The sequence below is a fragment of the Capra hircus genome, chromosome 7 (genome assembly GCF_001704415.2).
Source record: "Capra hircus breed San Clemente chromosome 7, ASM170441v1, whole genome shotgun sequence".
Taxonomy (NCBI): Eukaryota; Metazoa; Chordata; class Mammalia; order Artiodactyla; family Bovidae; genus Capra; species Capra hircus.
In genome coordinates, this window is record NC_030814.1 from 30,489,873 (window position 1) to 30,507,915 (window position 18,043).

At 43.0% G+C, this 18,043-nt stretch overlaps 1 protein-coding gene across 6 annotated transcripts in view; it reads right to left on the bottom strand.

Moving 5' to 3' along the window:
- The window catches only part of LOC108633191 (teneurin-2), a 755,039-nt gene that overhangs the window by 226,485 nt on the left and 510,511 nt on the right, over nucleotides 1-18,043 (bottom strand). For all 6 annotated transcript variants that reach the window (XM_018050074.1, XM_018050073.1, XM_018050072.1 and 3 more), the window contains one exon: nucleotides 2,136-2,341. In XM_018050074.1, the coding sequence (XP_017905563.1) occupies nucleotides 2,136-2,341 (206 nt within the window). The remainder of the gene's footprint in view (nucleotides 1-2,135; nucleotides 2,342-18,043) is intronic.

Genomic DNA, 18,043 nt, shown 5'->3' on the forward strand with positions numbered 1-18,043 from the left:
GCTGATGCTGCTAAGTCGCTTCAGTCATGTCCAACTCTGTGTGACCCCATAGATGGCAGCCCACCAGGTGTCCCCGTCCCTGGGATTCTCCAGGCAAGAACACTGGAGTGGGTTGCCATTTCCTTCTCCAATGCATGAAAGTGAAAAGTGATAGTGAAGTCGCTCAGTCGTATCCGACTCCTAGTGACCCCATGGACTGCAGCCTACCAGGCTCCTCCGTCCATGGGATTTTCCAGGCAAGAGTACTGGAGTGGGCTGCCATTTCCTTCTCCTTTCGTCTCTATGGATTTTCCAGACAACATAAATAGAGTCATATGGCGGTGACCAAAACCCAAGAAAGAGAAATGCAACAAGGCAAAATTGTTGTCTGGGGAGGCTTTACAAATAGCTGAGAAAAGAAGAGACGTGAAAGAGAAAAGGAAAGATATACCTATTTAAATGCAGAGTTCCAAGAACAGCAAGAAGTGATGAGAAAGATTTGTTAAGTGAACAGTGCAAAGAAATAAGGAAAATAATAGAATGAGAAAGACTAGAGATTTCTTTAAGAAAATTAGAGATACCGAGGGAACATTTCATGCAAAGATGGGCACAATAAAGGACAGAAATGGTATCGACCTAACAGCAGAAGATATTAAGAAGAGATAGCAAGAATACACAGAACTGTACAAAAAAGCTCTTAATGATCCAGATAACCACAATAGTGTGGTCACTCAGCTAGAGTGTGAAGTCTAGTGGGCTTTAGGAAGCATCAATATGAACAAAGCTAGTGGAGGTGATGGAATTTCAGCTGAGCTATTTCAAATCCTAAAAGATGAAGCTGTTAAAGTGCTGTACTCTACTGAGCAAGTTTGGAAAACTCAGCAGTGGCCAGAGGACTAGAAAAGGTTAGTCTTCATTTCAATCTCAAAGGACAGTGCCAAAGAATATTTAAATACTGCACAATTGTGCCCATTTCACATGCTAACAAGATAGGGCTCAAAATCCTTCAAGCTAGGCTTCAACAGTATAAAAACCAAGAACTTCCAGATGTGCAAGCTGGATTTAGAAAAGGCAGAACCAGAGATCAAATTCCCAACATCCGTTGGATCACAGAAAAAGTAAGAGAATTCCAGAAAAACATCTACTTCTGCTTCATAATGAAACCTTTGACAGTGTGGATCATGACAAACTGTAGAAAATTCTTAAAGAGGTGGCAATAACAGACCACCTTACTTGCCTCCTGAGAAACCTGTATGCAGGTCAAGAAGTAACAGGTAGAACCGGACATGGAACAACGGACTGGTTCAAAACTGTGAAAGGAGTACGTCAAGGGTGTATACTGTCACCCTGCTTATTTAATTTATATGCAGACTACCTCATATGTACTAGGCTGGATGAAGCACAAGCTGGGATCATAGCTCTTCTTCCAAGGAGCAACCATCTTTTAATTTCATGGCTGCAGTCACCATCTGCAGTGATTTTGGAGCCCCCCAAAATAAAGTCTGTCATTGTTTTCATTGTTTCCCCATCTATTTCACTTTTATCAAGAGGCTCTTTAGTTCTTCTTCGTTTTCTGCCATAAGGGTGGTGTCACCTCCATATCTGAGGTTATTGATATTTCTCCCAGCAGTCTTGATCCCAGCTTGTGCTTCATCCAGCCCAGTATCTGGCTTCTTTCACTTAACAAAACATTTTCAAGATTCATCCATGTAACAATATTTCATTCTTATTAAAAAAAATCCATCCCCTTTTATGTTTTAATCATGTCCCATGGAATGGAGAGATTACATTTTGTTTCTCCATTCACCAATTGATAGACATCTGGGTTGTTTCCACTTATGAGCTATTATGAATAAATGCTGCTATGAACATTTATGTATGTTTTTAAATGAGAAAGTTTTTCAGTTCTCTGTAGGAATATATCTAGTAATGGAATTGCTGGGTCATACTGTAATTCTTTGCTTAACTTTTTGAAGAACTATTGAATTCCTTCCACAGTGGCTCTCCATTTTACATTCCCACAAATCACATATGAGGGTTCCAATTTTTCCACATCTCCACCAACACTTGTCATTTTCTGTCCTTTCGTTATAGCTGCCTCCGTGGGTGTGCAGTGGTATTTTTTAAACTCATGGCTATATCAAGCATGGTCCTACCTGGGCATGAGACGGTGGAAGTCCTCTTCTTATGTAAACACCGAAGAGAGCATCCTTCCCAAGGGAGATGTTGAACTTTAAGAACTGGGGTTGACTGATGTGAATCTGCGATCTCCAAAACACGCCTGGTGGGACTTCTTGGGTCACCCGCCGACCAACTTCTGCTTCACCACTGTCTATGCTGCTGTTCTTCAAGGACCAGGGCACTGGAAAAGAGGAATTAATATCAAGTCGGTGACACGTGTACCCATTATTTGGCTCTACATTTCCGACTGATTACATGCTAGGATTTAAAAATACATATACATATATATATATATATATAAAGATGAAACTCATGGCAAATTTCTCTTCAGGTCAGAGCTTAAACCATTTAGATTTTGGGGACTTCCCTGGTCACGTGGTGGTTAAGAATCTGCCTGCCAATGCAAGGGACACAGATTTGACACCTGGTCCGGGAGCATCCCACTCACTGTGGAGCCCTGAGCCTGCGCGCCGCAACTACTGCGCCCACGTGCTGCAACTACTGAAGCCTGTGTCCCCGAACCTGTTTTCTGCAACAAGAGAAGCCACCGCAATGTAAAGCCCGAGCACCACAACTAGAGAGAGGCCCCTGCTGAAGACGACAGAAAGCCTGCGCGCGACAGCAAAGAACAGGGCAGGCGAAAACCAAAACAAACCATTTCGGTTTTAAATAAGAAACACAGAAACGCATACCCCAGGGCATCCGAAACACTGGCGCAATGCTTCCTGAACTTCTGTGAGTGCTCTTTACTGATCAACTATCGTAAGAGTTACAGTCTGACAAGTACATGTAAAGCTTCCAGCACCCCAAATGTGACTGGGATGTTAAATCATCAGCAGGAGAGCGGAGAGTGATGTTAATTTGGCATGAAATGTAATTCGTGCAGCCTTTAATTATTCTTTCCAGCCACAAACAAGTCCAATATACTCTGACAGTCTCATAAATTAAAAAAGAAAAAAAAAAAAGAGACATCAGTGAATAAAAATCAGTCCAAAGTAAATAAAATAACTGAACAGAAAAGGCTGGCTTGCCCTCAGGCTGACCCAATACTGCCGCTAGCGGCTTCCCTGGTGGCTCAGAAGGTAAAGTGTCTGCCTGCAATGTGGGAGACCTGGTTTCAGTCCCTGGGTCAGGAAGATCCCCTGGAGAAGGAAATGGCAACCCACTTCAGTATGCTTGCCTGGAAAATTCCATGGATGGAGGAGCCTGGTGGGCTACAGTCCACGGCGTCACAGAGTCGGACATGACCGAGTGAGTTCACTTCTTCACTTCTTCTTCCCTGCTTGAGGGAGGGGCTAAGAATCGTGGAAACCACACCCCTTGCATGTTGACACTGGCGCATCTCTGTTGCATTATTTGAAATCACCTACATAGAAACCACTGGTTGCACATACTCAGCATCCTTCAGAACTTTAGTAATAGGAGTTTCAGAAAATTGAAGATTTCTTAATAACAATGAACCAGCCAGGGTCACCCGCACTTCAGAGGGTAGTTTGCTTTACAAATATAGAATTAAGAAAAAGCTGGGAGTTACTAGTAGTTGCCCAAGAAGAGCAAGTTAATTGATTTCCCAGAGCCTCATTAATCTCCTCTCTAAAATGGGAATAAAACCTTACAGGAAGCTGGTTTCAGATAGGCCATTTGTGATTCTTTCAATTGGATTCTAAACTTGAAATATAAAAGCACAATCTCCTATCTTCTTAAGATCTTCTAAACCAGCTGAAATCAAATACAGAAAGAAGTGAAGACATTTTGGGTTTTGAGGGTCTTTTCATTTTTCGATTGATCACTTTGGTGGCCTCGTGGATCTGAAAACTTCAGCCTGAAAGGCAAAGCAGGGAAGCAGGCTCCCTCCTGCATTCTGTAATGCATGGACTCCTCTGAATATATTCATCTGTACTTGGTCACAATCCATTGCAAAAGGTCTGGATGGTCAGGAGGGATCATGCAGTTGCAGAAGACTGGCCTGAAGGGTTAGTGACTTAGCCACCCCGCTCTGTTACTATCTGGCCACTGCAGTCAAGACAAGACTCATAAATGACTCATAAATGACAGCTTCTCCATCTGGAAAACGGAGAGGTGACATTGTTGGATCCTGAAGGTTTTCTATATCTAAATCATAAAAGAGAAACTGCAGAGTGACTTGAGGGTGTAAAGTTATTTTTTTCCCCTTTATAAGTGGACCAAATACAAAGTAAACAGGGGCTTCAAATAAAGTAGGAGATACCTTGGTTTGGACCTTAAGAGGACATGCTTGACCTCTAGAATAGGGAATGGGCTTCCACAGGAAGTTGGGAAGCTTCCCTCATAAAACACTGTTAGGAAGAAAATAAACTAGTGAGTCCTGTGGTTCAGCTCTTTAGATGGGGACTCAATGACATGTTCCCCAAATATTTTCATGTGGCCTAACAGACTGTGGAGTCGGAGGGACCCTGCATCACATCCAAGAGCAGAGACTCTGGACTGAGACCACCTTGGCTCAAATCCTAGCTTTGACACTTGCTAGGGGTATCCTTCTCTGGGCCTCAGTTCCCTCACCTGCACAATTGGGACATTATTACTATTTATTTCATAGGGTTGTTAAAAGAATTTAATGACTTAATCTATGCTCTTAGAATACTTTTTGGCATGAAACAAGCACTAAATAAAAATTATCTAAGACTCAATAGTGGAGAAGGAAACGCCAACTCACTCCAGTATTCTTGCCTGGAAAACCCCATGGACTGTATGTAGCCTGTCGGGTCCTCTGTCCATGGGGTTGCAAGAGTTGGACCTGGTTTAGCAACTAAACTACCACCACCACCAAGACTCAACAGAGGGGTGTTTATTTTGCTGACATAATGACATACCCAGGGGGAATCACTTTTTATTACCACTTGATCAGAAGCTCTGATGATTATAAATTAGAAATACATTTGTACTTAAAAATGCTGCTTTTGATGGGCTTCCCTCCCCCAGTTAAGACCTTTTGGAAGAAGGATACAATAAAAAGTATGCAGTAAGGAAGTCATGCAAAAAACAAAACAAAACAAAAAACCTGTGGGGAAGAACAGTTTACAAACCTCTATAAAGACCACATGGAAGCCCAGCAATCATTCATAGTTTGGCAACAAGTTAAAGAAACGCATTAAAAATGAAAGAATTTTAAAGAAATTATTCATCTTTACACTTAATAAAATGAACTTCCCCTCATGTCTGTTGGGCTTTCAGGGGTTGCTGGGTTAATGACAGGATATGAAAAGGAAGCTGGAAATAGGCACCCACGAGCCTGCTAATCTGCTGCTGAAACTTAAACGGATTTTGATAATATCAAACCAAGTGAAGATGCCAGAGATGGCAGAGGGAGCTGGTTTCCAAAGAGTGGCTGAAAGGGGCCTCAGGGGTTTGGTTCAGGGCTGAAAGCAGGGGGGTCTCCCTTTCATGCGACCCTGACTTCAGGACACTGATGTCAGTAACTGCTGCTCCCACCAGTGGCACCAGGCTGCTTTCTCAGTAGTCACCACCCACCCCTGGGTTCTAGATGCTCCCTCCCCATGCCCTATCCACTAAAGGCGGCAGGGTACCTGGTGCTAAAGGTTTTGCGGTCAGACAGAATTGGGTTCAAATCCTGGCTCTGGTTCTTGCTTGCTGTGTGACCTCCACCAATCTGCTTAACCTCTCTGGGCCTTCACTGTCTTTTTGTTAAGATGGGAATGATAATAATAACTATCTCATAGGGTGAGAGTAACAAATGAAAGTACACAAAGAAGGTGCTGAGCAGACTAATAATAAAATAAATGCTAGTTACATTAATTGAATAAAAGAATGAAAAACTATAATGGAACTATAAGGGAAAACATCTGTCTTTCTTTTCAGAGTAAAGAATTTCCAAAAGGAAACAACGTGTATATATGTGACATGCACGTATATATTTACACATTATGCACGTATCTACCTACCTACCTATTCATCTATCCATCAAGAGAGAAGGGAGAGTCTAACTCTCTCTCAAGAGAACTATGGGAACAAGTTTAAAATCGGGAGTCAGGCTCTGTTTCCATTATTGACTTTTGGTGGGACCTTCTAGGAGCCAGTGTGGCTATCTTTCTGATTAGATTACTTTATTGAGAAACCTGCTTTCTTGAGTTAACACTGAAATAAAGATCCTGTCAGCTTTACCTGCACACTGAAGCTCTTTTGTCCTTTACACCCTGCCTCCCACCAGATAAACAGCTTCTTTCTCTGTCTCCGTAGCATTTACACTTAACTCTCCTGCAGCAGTTTTTAGGTACTACATTGATTTTGTTTGCCTTCCTAGTTGTCATTCAGTCTCTAAGTTGTGTCTGACTCTTTGCGACCCCAGGGACTGCAGCTTGCCAGGCTTCTCTGTCCTTCACTATCTCCTGGAGCTATCTTGAGCACTACCTCGCTCAAACTCATGTCCATCGAGTTGGTGATGCTACCCAACCATCTCATCCTCCGTCACCCCCTTCTCCTTCTGCCTTCAACCTTTCCCAGCATCAGGATCTTTTCCAGTGAGTTGGCTCTTCGCATCAGGTGACCAAAGTATTGGAGCTTTGAATATTCAGGGTTGATTTCCTTTAGGATGGACTGGTTTGATCTCCTTGCTGTTCAAGGGTCTCTCAAGAGTCCTCTTAGCACCACAATTCGAAAGCACCGATTCTTCAGTGCTAAACCTTTTCTATGGTCCAACTCTCACATCTGTACATGATTACTGGAAAAACCACAGCTTTGACTAGATGGACCTTTGTCGGCAAAGTGATGTCTCTGCTTTTTAATGTGCTGTCTAGGTTGGCCTTCCTAAGTCTTCCTTATTAGACACTGTGCTCTCTGAGGTCAGGCAGAGCCGCAAATTCATCTCTGGGTTCTCAGCAGCTTGCACCTGGCAAGTCACGGGTAATCTATAAATGCCTATTGAACTGAATCAAGTCTTATCTGCCCATCTGATGGGGCATTTTAACTTAATCCCTATGAATACTGAGTGAAATGAGAGCTTTAAGGAAGATTTACTTTGAAAGGTTGCATGGAAACTGATTTTTTTAAAAAATAAAATTCTCTTTTCAAAGCTCCTTGGGGACATTTATCTAAACAAAACAGAAGTATCTAAACAAAACAAAAGTGTCTAAACAAAATTTCTTTATGAATCCTTTTGAAAAATCACGAGTCAGATTTTAGTTTATCTTTTATATAAAATCTTATAAACAAAACAATGAGCCAGGGAAGCTGGAGTTTAGTGGGTAAGTTCTTAGATTAACAACCCAAAGTTGAGAGTCCTCATCCTGATGCTTTATGCCTCTGAATCATTTGTGGAAGGAACAGGGGTGTAAAGGAATTATTTTGTTGACCTCCCATCCTTGCTATTAAGAAGGTGGCTAGTTCTCGGCAGATTAGCTCTCAGGGCTCATTGTTCTTGTTTACATAAGAGTGGTATGACCCCAAAATATCTTAAAGTGCATTCCACCCTAGCCTGCTGTGGTCTACAGACTGAGCCAGGAGGGTTGTCTCCTGTTTTGTGCTACAAAGGCGAGTGTGTGGTGTCTGCAGGGGAGGGGTTATCAGAAAGTGACGGTTACATCCCTTTTAACAAACTAGTGATTGCTTTCAAAGTAAGCTTCTCAGATGCGAAACTGAAGTATGCTTTTGCAAACAGGGGTTTTCACTTTTTCCCCATCAGTTCAATTCAGTTGCTCAGTCGTGTCCAACTCTTTGTGACCCCATGGACTGTAGCATGCCAGGCTTCCCTGTCCATCACCAACTCCCAGAGCTTACTCAAACTCATGTCGATTGAGTTGGTGATGCCATCCAACCAACTCATCCTCTGTCGTCCCCTTTTCCTCCTGTCTTCAATCTTTCCCAGCATCAGGGTCTTTTCCAATGAATCAGTTCTTTGCATCAGGTGGCCAAAGTATTGGAGTTTCAGCTCCAACATAGTTCTTCCAATGAATATTCAGGACTGATCTCCTTTAGGATGGACTAGTTGGATCTCCTTGCAGTCCAGAGGACTCTCAAGAGTCTTCAACACCACAGTGTCAAAGCATCAATTCTTCGATGCTCAGCTTTCTTTATAGTCCAACTCTGACATCCATACATGACTACTGGAAAAACCATAGCTTTGACTAGATGGACCTTTGTTGGCAAAGTAATGTCTCTGCTTTTTAATATGCTGCCTAAGTTGGATAGCTCAGTTGGTAAAGAATCTGCCCGCAATGTGGGAGACCCAGTTCAATTCCTGGGTTGAGAAGATCCCCTGGAAAAGGGATAGGCTACCCACTCCAGTATTCTTGGGCTTCGCTTATGGCTCAGCTGGTAAATAATCCACCTGCAACGTGGGAGACCTGGGTTGGGAAGATTCCCTGGAGAAGGGAAAGGCTACCCACTCTAGTATTCTGGCCTAGAGAATTCCATGATGAGTCCACGGGGTCGCAAAGAGTCGGACACGATGGAGCAACTTTTGCTTTCACTTTCTAGGTTGGTCACAACTTTTCTTCCAAGGAGCAAGCGTCTTTTAATTTCATGGCTGCAGTCACCATCTGCAGTGACTTTGGAGCCCAAGAAAATAAAGTCTGTCACTGTTCCCATTGTTTTCTCATCTATTTGCCATGAAGTGATGGGACCAGATGCCACGATCTTAGTTTTAATATATATACTTCCCCATATATATCTATATAAATATATATGTTTTTTTTGTTGTTGTTGTTGTTTAGTTGCTCACTCATGTCCGACTCTTTGCGACCCCATGGAGTATAGCCCGCCAGTCCCCTCTGTCCATGGGATTTTCCAGGCAAGAATACTGGAATGGTGTGCCATTTCCTTCTCCAGGGGCTCTTTCCAACCCACGGATCACACCTGGGTCTCCTAAGTGTCTTCTGCATTGCAGGTATATTCTTTTACCACTGAGCCATTGGGGGAAGTCCAAATTTTTCATTTTGAAATAATTTCAGATTTATAGAAAAATTTCAAAAGTTGGTACAAAGATCCTTGCATCTCCTTCACCCAGACTCCAAAAATATTATACACACTCGTGCTTTCTCTATATATAAATATGTTTTTTTTTTTTTACTGAAACATTCAGAGTTAAGTTGTAAACAGGTTACTCCTCTAAATATCTCCATGTGTTTCTCCTAAAAACAAGGGCATTCTTTTTCAGAACCATAGTGCAGTTATCAAAAATAGAAAAATAACACTGATACAATTAAACACATATATTTATAGATCTTATTCAAATTTGCCAATTGTTACACCAAATAGTCTTTATAACCAACGGAAAAAAAAAAGACTCTGCATACTTAAAAGAATCTTTAAAATGAATGCACATAACTTGGATAATTTTAAAAATAATAAAAAGGAAGAAAAATACACCAATACTGCCACTCAAGAGATAAAAAGGAAAGATGGCTTTTGTATACTATTGCCGATGTGAGGAACCATCCCAGTGACTCCATCCCTGAGGGTCAAATCCCTGGTCTGCTGTCTGGAAAGTCTGTGCTAGCCTCTGAGGTCAAAGGGGCCAGCAGCCCGAACCAGGCTCCCAGTCCCACAAACAAGGATCTGAACGTGGGCTCCTGGAGCCGTGCCAGCTGTTCCAGGATCAGAAGTATGGCTAATCCCTAAGAGGATGCCACTGAGAGACACTCAACAAGGAAACAACATAATTACCGTTTCCAGCTTTACCTCCAGAGAAATGGTGGCTCAGATGGTAAACATGCTGCCTGCAATGCTGGACACTTGGGTTTGATCCCTGGGTCAGAAAGATCCCCTGGAGAATGAAATGGCAACCCACTCCAATGTTCTTGCCTTAAGAATCCCATGGACAGAAGAGCCTGGCAGGCTACAGTCCATGGGATCGCAAAGTCGGACACTACTGAGCAACGAACACTTTCTTTACCTCCAAGATGGGTGTCCACGTACTGAGAAGTTCTAAGCTATCAGGGGGCAATGTTACATGTGGAGCTGGTCAGCCCTGGGTTTGAATCCCAGCTCTGACAACTACTAGCTGCATGCCTTTGGGCTGATCCCTCCCCTTCTCCAAGTCTGTCTACTCATCTGAGGTTGTATAATGGGGTTGCTTCTGAGGATTTATCAGAGTAACATAGATAGGACCTGACTTTTAGGTGCTTCTATATCTTTCTATCTGTTGCGCTACCTTAAAACATCTGTAACTATTTATCACAGATCTGGAGGATAAATGTGTAGTGGTCTAATTTATGATATCAGCTGCATAGTGTAGGCACTATTTTGTTTTAAACTGGTGTATAGTTTCCAGTAGTCGTATACAGATGTGAGAGTTGAACCATAAAGAAGGCTGAGCACCGAAGAATTGATATTTTTGAATTGTGGTGCTAGAGAAGATTCTTGAGAGTCCTGTGGACTGCAAGGAGATCCAACCAGTCAATCTTAAAGGAGATCGACCCTGAGTATTCATTGGAAGGACTGATGCTGAAGCTCCAATATTTTGGCCACCTGATGCAAAAAGCTGACTCACTGGAAAAGACCCTGATGCTGGGAAGAATTGAGGGCAAGAGGAGAATGGTGCAACAGAGGATGAGATGGTTGGATGCTATCGCTGACTCAATGGACCTGAGTCTGAACAAACTCTGGGAGATGGCGGACAGGGAGGCCTGGCATGCTATAGTCCATGGGGTCACAAAGAGTCACACATGACTTAGCGACTGAACAGCAGCAGTAGTTGCTTTACAATGTTGTACAATGAAGTGACTCAGCTATATGTATACATACATCCCCTTCCTCTGGCCCACCGCCAACCTGCTCCATTCCACCCCTCTCGTTCATCACAGAGCACAGAGCTGAGCTCCCCGTGCTATTCAGCAGCTATTTTACACACGGCTGTGTATACATGTCAATGCTCCTCTCTCAGTTCATCCCATCCTCTCTTCCCCCTGCTGTGTCCACAAGCCTGTTCTCAGTATCTGCATCTCCATTTCTGCTCTGCAAATAGGGTCATCTGTACCATTTTTCTAGATTCCACATTTATGCATTAATACATGATATTGGTTTTTCTCTTTCTGACTGTCTTCACTTTGTATGACAGACTCTAGATTCATTCACACCTCTGCAAGTGACCCAATTTCACTCCTTTTTATGGTTGAATAATATCCCATTGTACATATGCACCACATTGACAGAGGGCCTAGGGCTGGGGCTGGGACTGGGCCATAAAGAGAAAGGCACTTTTCAGAGCAGCTGAAATCAATATACAATGAGTGGTCAATATGTCTGCAGACCTGGGGGAAACTTATGGCATAAATTAAAGTGGGATGGCCGGAAAAAGCAATGTCTATTAATCCCAAACTACAGGTGTTGATGGAGACTCTAGCTGCTTAGGTGGACAACTGAAAAGCAGTTGTATCTTTATTTAACAATGATTCTTGAAGGTACCAAGTAATGTCAGGTGGGTCATTCACTCATGTATTCATGCAACAACTATCAGGCATCAACTGCAGTGCTAGGTAATCTCTGGTCAACATTAAAGTTGGGGTGTCTGTCATTCCCGTTATCTAGGCAGCCTGAAATCAGGGTCCCATGGACAGCATCAAGCACAGGGGAATTGAACACCATTCTGTAATCATTCTGTGAGAGTCCACCACCGTCCTTGGGCTCCTGGTAAGGACCGAGGGTGGGGTCCTGGCAAACACCATGCAGTCCAGCCTGCGACTGCCAGAGCTGCAGCTTCCATGACCAGCTTTTCTTCCTATCTACAAGCTGCCCACTGAAAAGTGGAGATGATGATCATTTTGCCCTACGAAGCAGATGCTTAAGACACATTGGTTCTGGCTGGTTCACCTCCAGCTTAAAGATGAGATTTCTGGGATTTGAGAGGCAACACTCTAATGATCAATTTCACAGGACAGTCTACCTCTATAACTTCCACGGAAGATTGCTCATAGAAATGTGAAGCGACTGCCTACTTCAGACACATGTACCTAAAATTCCAGCCAGTTAAATAAGACTGATGTTGAGCAAAACGACAGCCGTCCGTAGCCCCATTAGAAGCTAATCATTTCAGAAAATGTTGCCGTAATTCATTTATGGAAACAGCGAGACTATTCCCCAAACAAGTGATAAAGGGAATGGACTCACAGTCATACCAGGAAAATGAAGCCTCATATTAATACTTCCTAAACTTGAACTGAACTCTGGAGGCACCTTGGCATAAATCTGCCTTGCAGATTATTCTGCCTCACATATTTTTATCTATCGCAAATAAAGTGGAATTCAGAATATTGCTTCAGTCATTACACCTCGTTTCCATTTATTTGGGAAGCAGGACAACCATCTGCAGGTTCTGTTTAACCAAGAGATAGGTGAAAAGATCCACCTAAGGACATTAGATTCACCAGCTTGTCTGAGTCAGCAGCAGCCTGGAAGCCTGCCCGCTGCTCTTGGCTGGCTAATCCTTGGGAACAGACTTCCATCCTGAGCGTCCACTACTCCCGTGATAGTTTTTAGAACATCACACAGCAACAGTGATTTTTATAAAATCCTTCAGCATGAGGAACTACACGTGGCTTTTGCATCTTTCGAAACCTCAATCTTAGACAACAACGGCCAACTCTCTGCCACTCAGGGTGTTAACAGATACTTATACATCTAATTGTTCAGGTGAATATGCTTCTGTATTAATATGTAGTTCAGTTCATTAGTCTTACTTATAGTGGCTAAAATGGATGGAGTTACAACTCACCATGGAATCTTCCAGTTCCTTTATGGTTTATTTTATTTTTTTTAGACCAGAGGACCACGGAAGTAAAGCGACTTGCTCAGGGTCACACAGGTCTTAAGTGCTTGCTGGAGCTTGGATCAGAAACCATGTCTGACCGATCCTGCAACCCACATATGTAACCACTATGCTGACTGCATTTTGGACCCTGGGCTAAGTATAAGAGATACAAAAAGACATGTACCAAGCAGAGATCAAGCTCTGGGTGTGCAGGTCTCTCTGAAAGAGAAACGTGCCAATGAAATTTCAGGGCAAATGCAGCAGGGAGGGAAACTGGATCTCCTTATTAATACCTATGTCAAGGCATGATGGGCTTCCAAGGTGGTGTTGGTGGTAAAGAACCCACCCGCCAATGCAGGAGACATAAAAGATGATGGTTCGATCCCTGGGTCGGGAAGATCCCCTGGAGAAGGGCATGGCAACCCACTCCAGTGTTCTTGCCTGGAGAATCCTATGGACAGAGAAGCCTGGCAGGCTGAACAGAGGAGCCAGGCAGGTTAGAGTCCATGGGGTCACACAGAGTCGGACACAACTGAAGCGACTTAGTACACATGCATGCATGATGATGCTATGTACAACAGGGAGTATGCAACTTGGAACAGGATGTAGGTGGCAGTCAGAAGCTGAAATCCAGCAGTTGGATGCACTAAGTGGTACCCTTCTGTAACAATGGTAGAATGGCATGGCCTCCAAAATGAAGGGAGTTGTTGCATTGCTGTGTAGGCTGTGGGTATTATATCTGCCAGTAGAGGTGCAATTCTATAATGACTGTCTCAAACATAATGACCCCTTGCCCTTCTGGGAACTTCACCGACTTTGAAAAAGCTCCATGTAGGGAAGTGATCATTTTGGAACCCTGGGCTGTGTTCATTGAGAGGCTGACGAGAGCCAGAGGAAGAATTAGCAACCTCCCTGCTAATCTGGCTCCTAGTACCATACATTAAGCCAACTAGTAAAAATCATTATGAAGTTTTTGCTGAAAGGGCAAGTGTAGAAAAACATGTTTCTAAACAGAATAACAGTCTTTGCCATTTTTTTCCAACTTGCATACCATCTGGAAATTCTGAATTTTTTTTTTCAAAGGGTAGGAAAGAAATGTGCTCCAGGCACAAATAAATGTTTACAGCTGAGTTATAAACCGAGAATGGTGGGGCTTAAAACAGACAGGCTGGCAGTGATGGAACTCAAGCTGCAGTGAGACAAATAACGCGATGAGGAGCTGGCCAGCTTGTTTTTGCATGTTGGTCCTTTGGAACGGGAAGTCCTGCTTCCTACTGACCTCATCAAGCATCTAGTTAAGAAGTCCTCATTATGGTTTGTCCCAATTCTTAGAAGATAAAGAAAAAGATAAAGTGGCAGGATTGTCTACCTTGACATTCTGAAGGCAGCCTTTGCCTTTGGGAAATACAGCACCTCATAAGAAGTTGGCAGTCCGTGGAGGCTTGTTAAATGGACTGACTGGGAGACATTATGATGATGTCAGGAACAACAACAAATATTCATGGATCTCTTATTAGCGTCTGACATCATATACCGTGTTGTATAAGTGACATCTCATTTATGCTGGACAGCAAGCTTATGAGGGGGTACCTTTCTACAGATGATGGTCCAAGAGGCCGAGGGAGGGCAAATGACCTGTTTGCATTCACACAGCTGCCAAGTGATGGAGCTGGTGTTTGTAGCCCGTGAGACCAACCCCAGGGCCCTATATTACAGAGCATTTGTCAATGCAAAGTCACCAAGACTATATTAAACCCAACTCTCGGTCACGAAGGAAAAACTGATATATTGGTGTTTGGTCTTTCTCCCTAGTCTCTTACAGTTCTTAGTTACAGGCAAGTCCAAGGAAAGTAGAAATGGGTTTGTACATGATCAAGAGCAGTCACCAACATTTTCTGTAAGGGGCCAGATAGTAAATATTTTAGGTTTTTCAGGCCATCTAAGCTTAGCGGCACCTACTTTAACTCCACTGCTCCAGAGCAAAAGCAGCCAGGGACAGTGAATAACATGGCTGGATTCCAATAAAGCTTTACTTGAAAAAACAGACGGCTGGCCAGATGGGGTCCATGAGATACAGTTTGCTGACCCCGGATCTAGAGGATGCCCTGAATGTAAGATGGGTGATAGGTTTTGAGAATGGTCCATGGAATTCTATTTGGGAGTTTATTCTTTCTTAAGATCAGTGCACAAATTGGCTACATATGATGTGCCCTTTAAAACTTCTCGTACACTTTGCCTCTGGGCCTGGCCAATCAAACTGGATTCCCTTATGCTATCTGACCAGGTCAGAACACTGTATGGAATCTTTGTTCTCCAGGCTTATCTCATCCCAGATCCATAGAAAAAGTGCTCCGTGCTCTTGTAATGAAGATGTATGAGTTCATTCCTTTTAACATAGAAATACACTCGAGATGGTGAGTGATTCTGGCAGTCTGTGGGCTCCCTTTCCTTGATGTGAAATCCAACACCCAAATCAACCACATTAAGGTTTAATTGAAAGAGAGAATGGAGGAAAAAAAAAAAAAGAACCATGAACAACAACAAATGGAAAAGGGGAGACAAAGCCCAAAGAACATATACTCTCCCAACTAATTAATCAAGTGCTTTGCTTCCACTAACATATCTGACTGTGTAGGCTGCCCTGTCTATTAGACTCCTTGCCAAATTTGAGCAATGTAAACACTCCTGAAGACCAGGTAATGAAATCTCTATCAATGTGCCATCTTAGATGGGACTCACATGCCTGTGTTTTGCTTACATTTTAATTTGTGTCTGCTGGATACTTACTCAGTAATTGCTTAATAAGATTAACCTCCCTGGCAATGTGTGGTGGATTTTGATGAAAACATTATCGGAGTGAAGGATTATCGTATAGCACAAAAAAACAGAGGGGGTGGTATTTAATTAACTTATTGCCAATATATCTTGATTGTCTCTTTGAAAACACTGGAGAAGTAGTCGATTGGAATTGATTCAGGTTATCTAAATGTATAGAATTGGTGAGTGCAGAGGAGGTGGGCCACTGAGTAAAGAAATTCAAACCCAGGGTCACTGCCTTTCGAAAGTGTTAGGCAGGTATGTGAAAATGTAAACCTTCTGAGTCGATTTTAAAACGAAACTTTTCAACTTAGGAAGAGAGGTGATCTCTTTGGTCACAGGGAAAGTACTGTTGTGGTGTTCAGAAGAAGGTGTTCTGAGTTTTATCTCAGCTTTAAGCAACTTGAAATGCTCAGACTTTATCATAAGAGTTCTCTTGACAAAATTCACTGGTCAGGGACTTCCCTGGTACCAGTAGATAAGAATCTGTGTGCCAATGCAGGGAATAGGGGTTCCATTCCTGGTCTGGGAAGATTCCACACGTGGTGGAGCAACTAAGGCTCACGAGCCACAACACAGAACCCATGTGCCACAGCTACTGATGCCTGGGTGCCTAGAGCCTGCGCTCTGCAACGAGAGAAGCCGCAGCAATGGGAAGCCCGCACACCTCAATGAAGAGTCGCCCCTGCTTGCCGCAACTAGAGAAAGCCCACATGCAGCAACCAAGGCCCAGCGTAGCCAAAAATAAGTAATTATTTCAAAAACCACTGGACAATGATTTGGCAACCCCTTTGCCGTCTCAGAACTCACTTGGAAAATATTCTTTTGTGTGTGATGTTATGGGACTCGCACAATGTTTTCAAAAGCAGGTTACATCTGAGGGGGAACATTCTGGTCTTTTCTGAGACACTGTGAAAAATGTTCCTTTGTTCATTTAGAGACATCATACTCTTAGGAGTTGTTCTCTTCAGGGAACCTTCTGTCCTGCTGGTGTGGGAGGCTCAAGTCGGGTGGGGGTTGGAAACAAAGCTTAACCACACTGGGAGAAGAGGCGGACCTTCATCTATGGAAGTTAATGCCTACTGGGGATTTCCTTTTGTGAAAACTGCTATTTTAAAAGTGTGTATAACCTCAGTACGTATGCATACACAAAATATATCCTGTGCAAAATATATGCATATTCACTTTTCAATGTATATTCTGCACTCTTTTCAAAGGAAGGGGTGCTGATTTGGAGAATAAAGGACATTTGTGGATCAGACATAACAAAATCTCCCAAAAGCAATATTTCTCAAAAAGCAGCGTCATGGACATTTTGGATAGAAAGATTCCTCACTGTGGGAGGCGTTCCTCTGCACTGCAGGCTATTTAGATGCCAGTTGCATCTCTTTTAAAAGTGACAATCAAAAAAGTCTCCGGACTTTGTCAGATATATCCCTAGGGGGCAAAGACACTGCAGCTGAGAACCACTGCACTAAAGGGAACTCAAGTTACATTTATGGGTGGTGTCAAGTCCGAGAGGAGAGCAGACTACAAATCTGGGGCCAAGAAATTTGGCTCCTGGCTTTTGGGTCAGTGAAGACAAAATATACTGTTCATTTTCAGGTCTGGTTTTAGTCACCGGATAATGGAAAGTACATAATTTCATCCTCAGATAAAACTTTTTCATGCTTACTTAGAGGTAATTCAGTGTTTTGATTAGGATAGATGAGGAGAGTGATTCTTCAAGCCTGGATCAAAAGATGAAAAAGTCACACCTGAAGCAGTAGGACAGCTTCAGAGAGAGAAATTTAAGCAACATTAGCATCTCAGAGATGACTAATGTATACCTCTATGTGAGGTATACATGAGTCTAGAATCTGGAATCTTCTTTGCGGAAAATGCCTCATCTCAGGAAACCCCAACAACTCCCCTAAAGATGCACATGACAGAGACCTGAGTTCAAATTTGTACCTGCTTACTTGTTTGATGTGGGGTAAATTCGTTTTCTTTTCTCTCTCTCTCTCTTTTTGCTGCACCATGCAGCATGCGGGATCTCAATTTCCCCAACCAGGGATCAGACCTGTGCCCCCTGCAGTGGAAGCGTGGACCTCTAACCACTGGACTGCCAGGGAAGTCCTGGGGTAAATTTCTAAAACATCCTGGGTCTGTTTCTCCGAGATAAATTTGATCCCTTTAGAGTTATTGAAGTCATACTGCATTAAACCTAGCACACAATAGGTGCCCAATAAATGTCTCCCTTCCCATCATTGAAATATCTCTCCAGGGTATTTTTAAAATGTGGAGTGAACTGCCTTGTGAGCTAAGAGGCAGAGTGATAAATTCTGT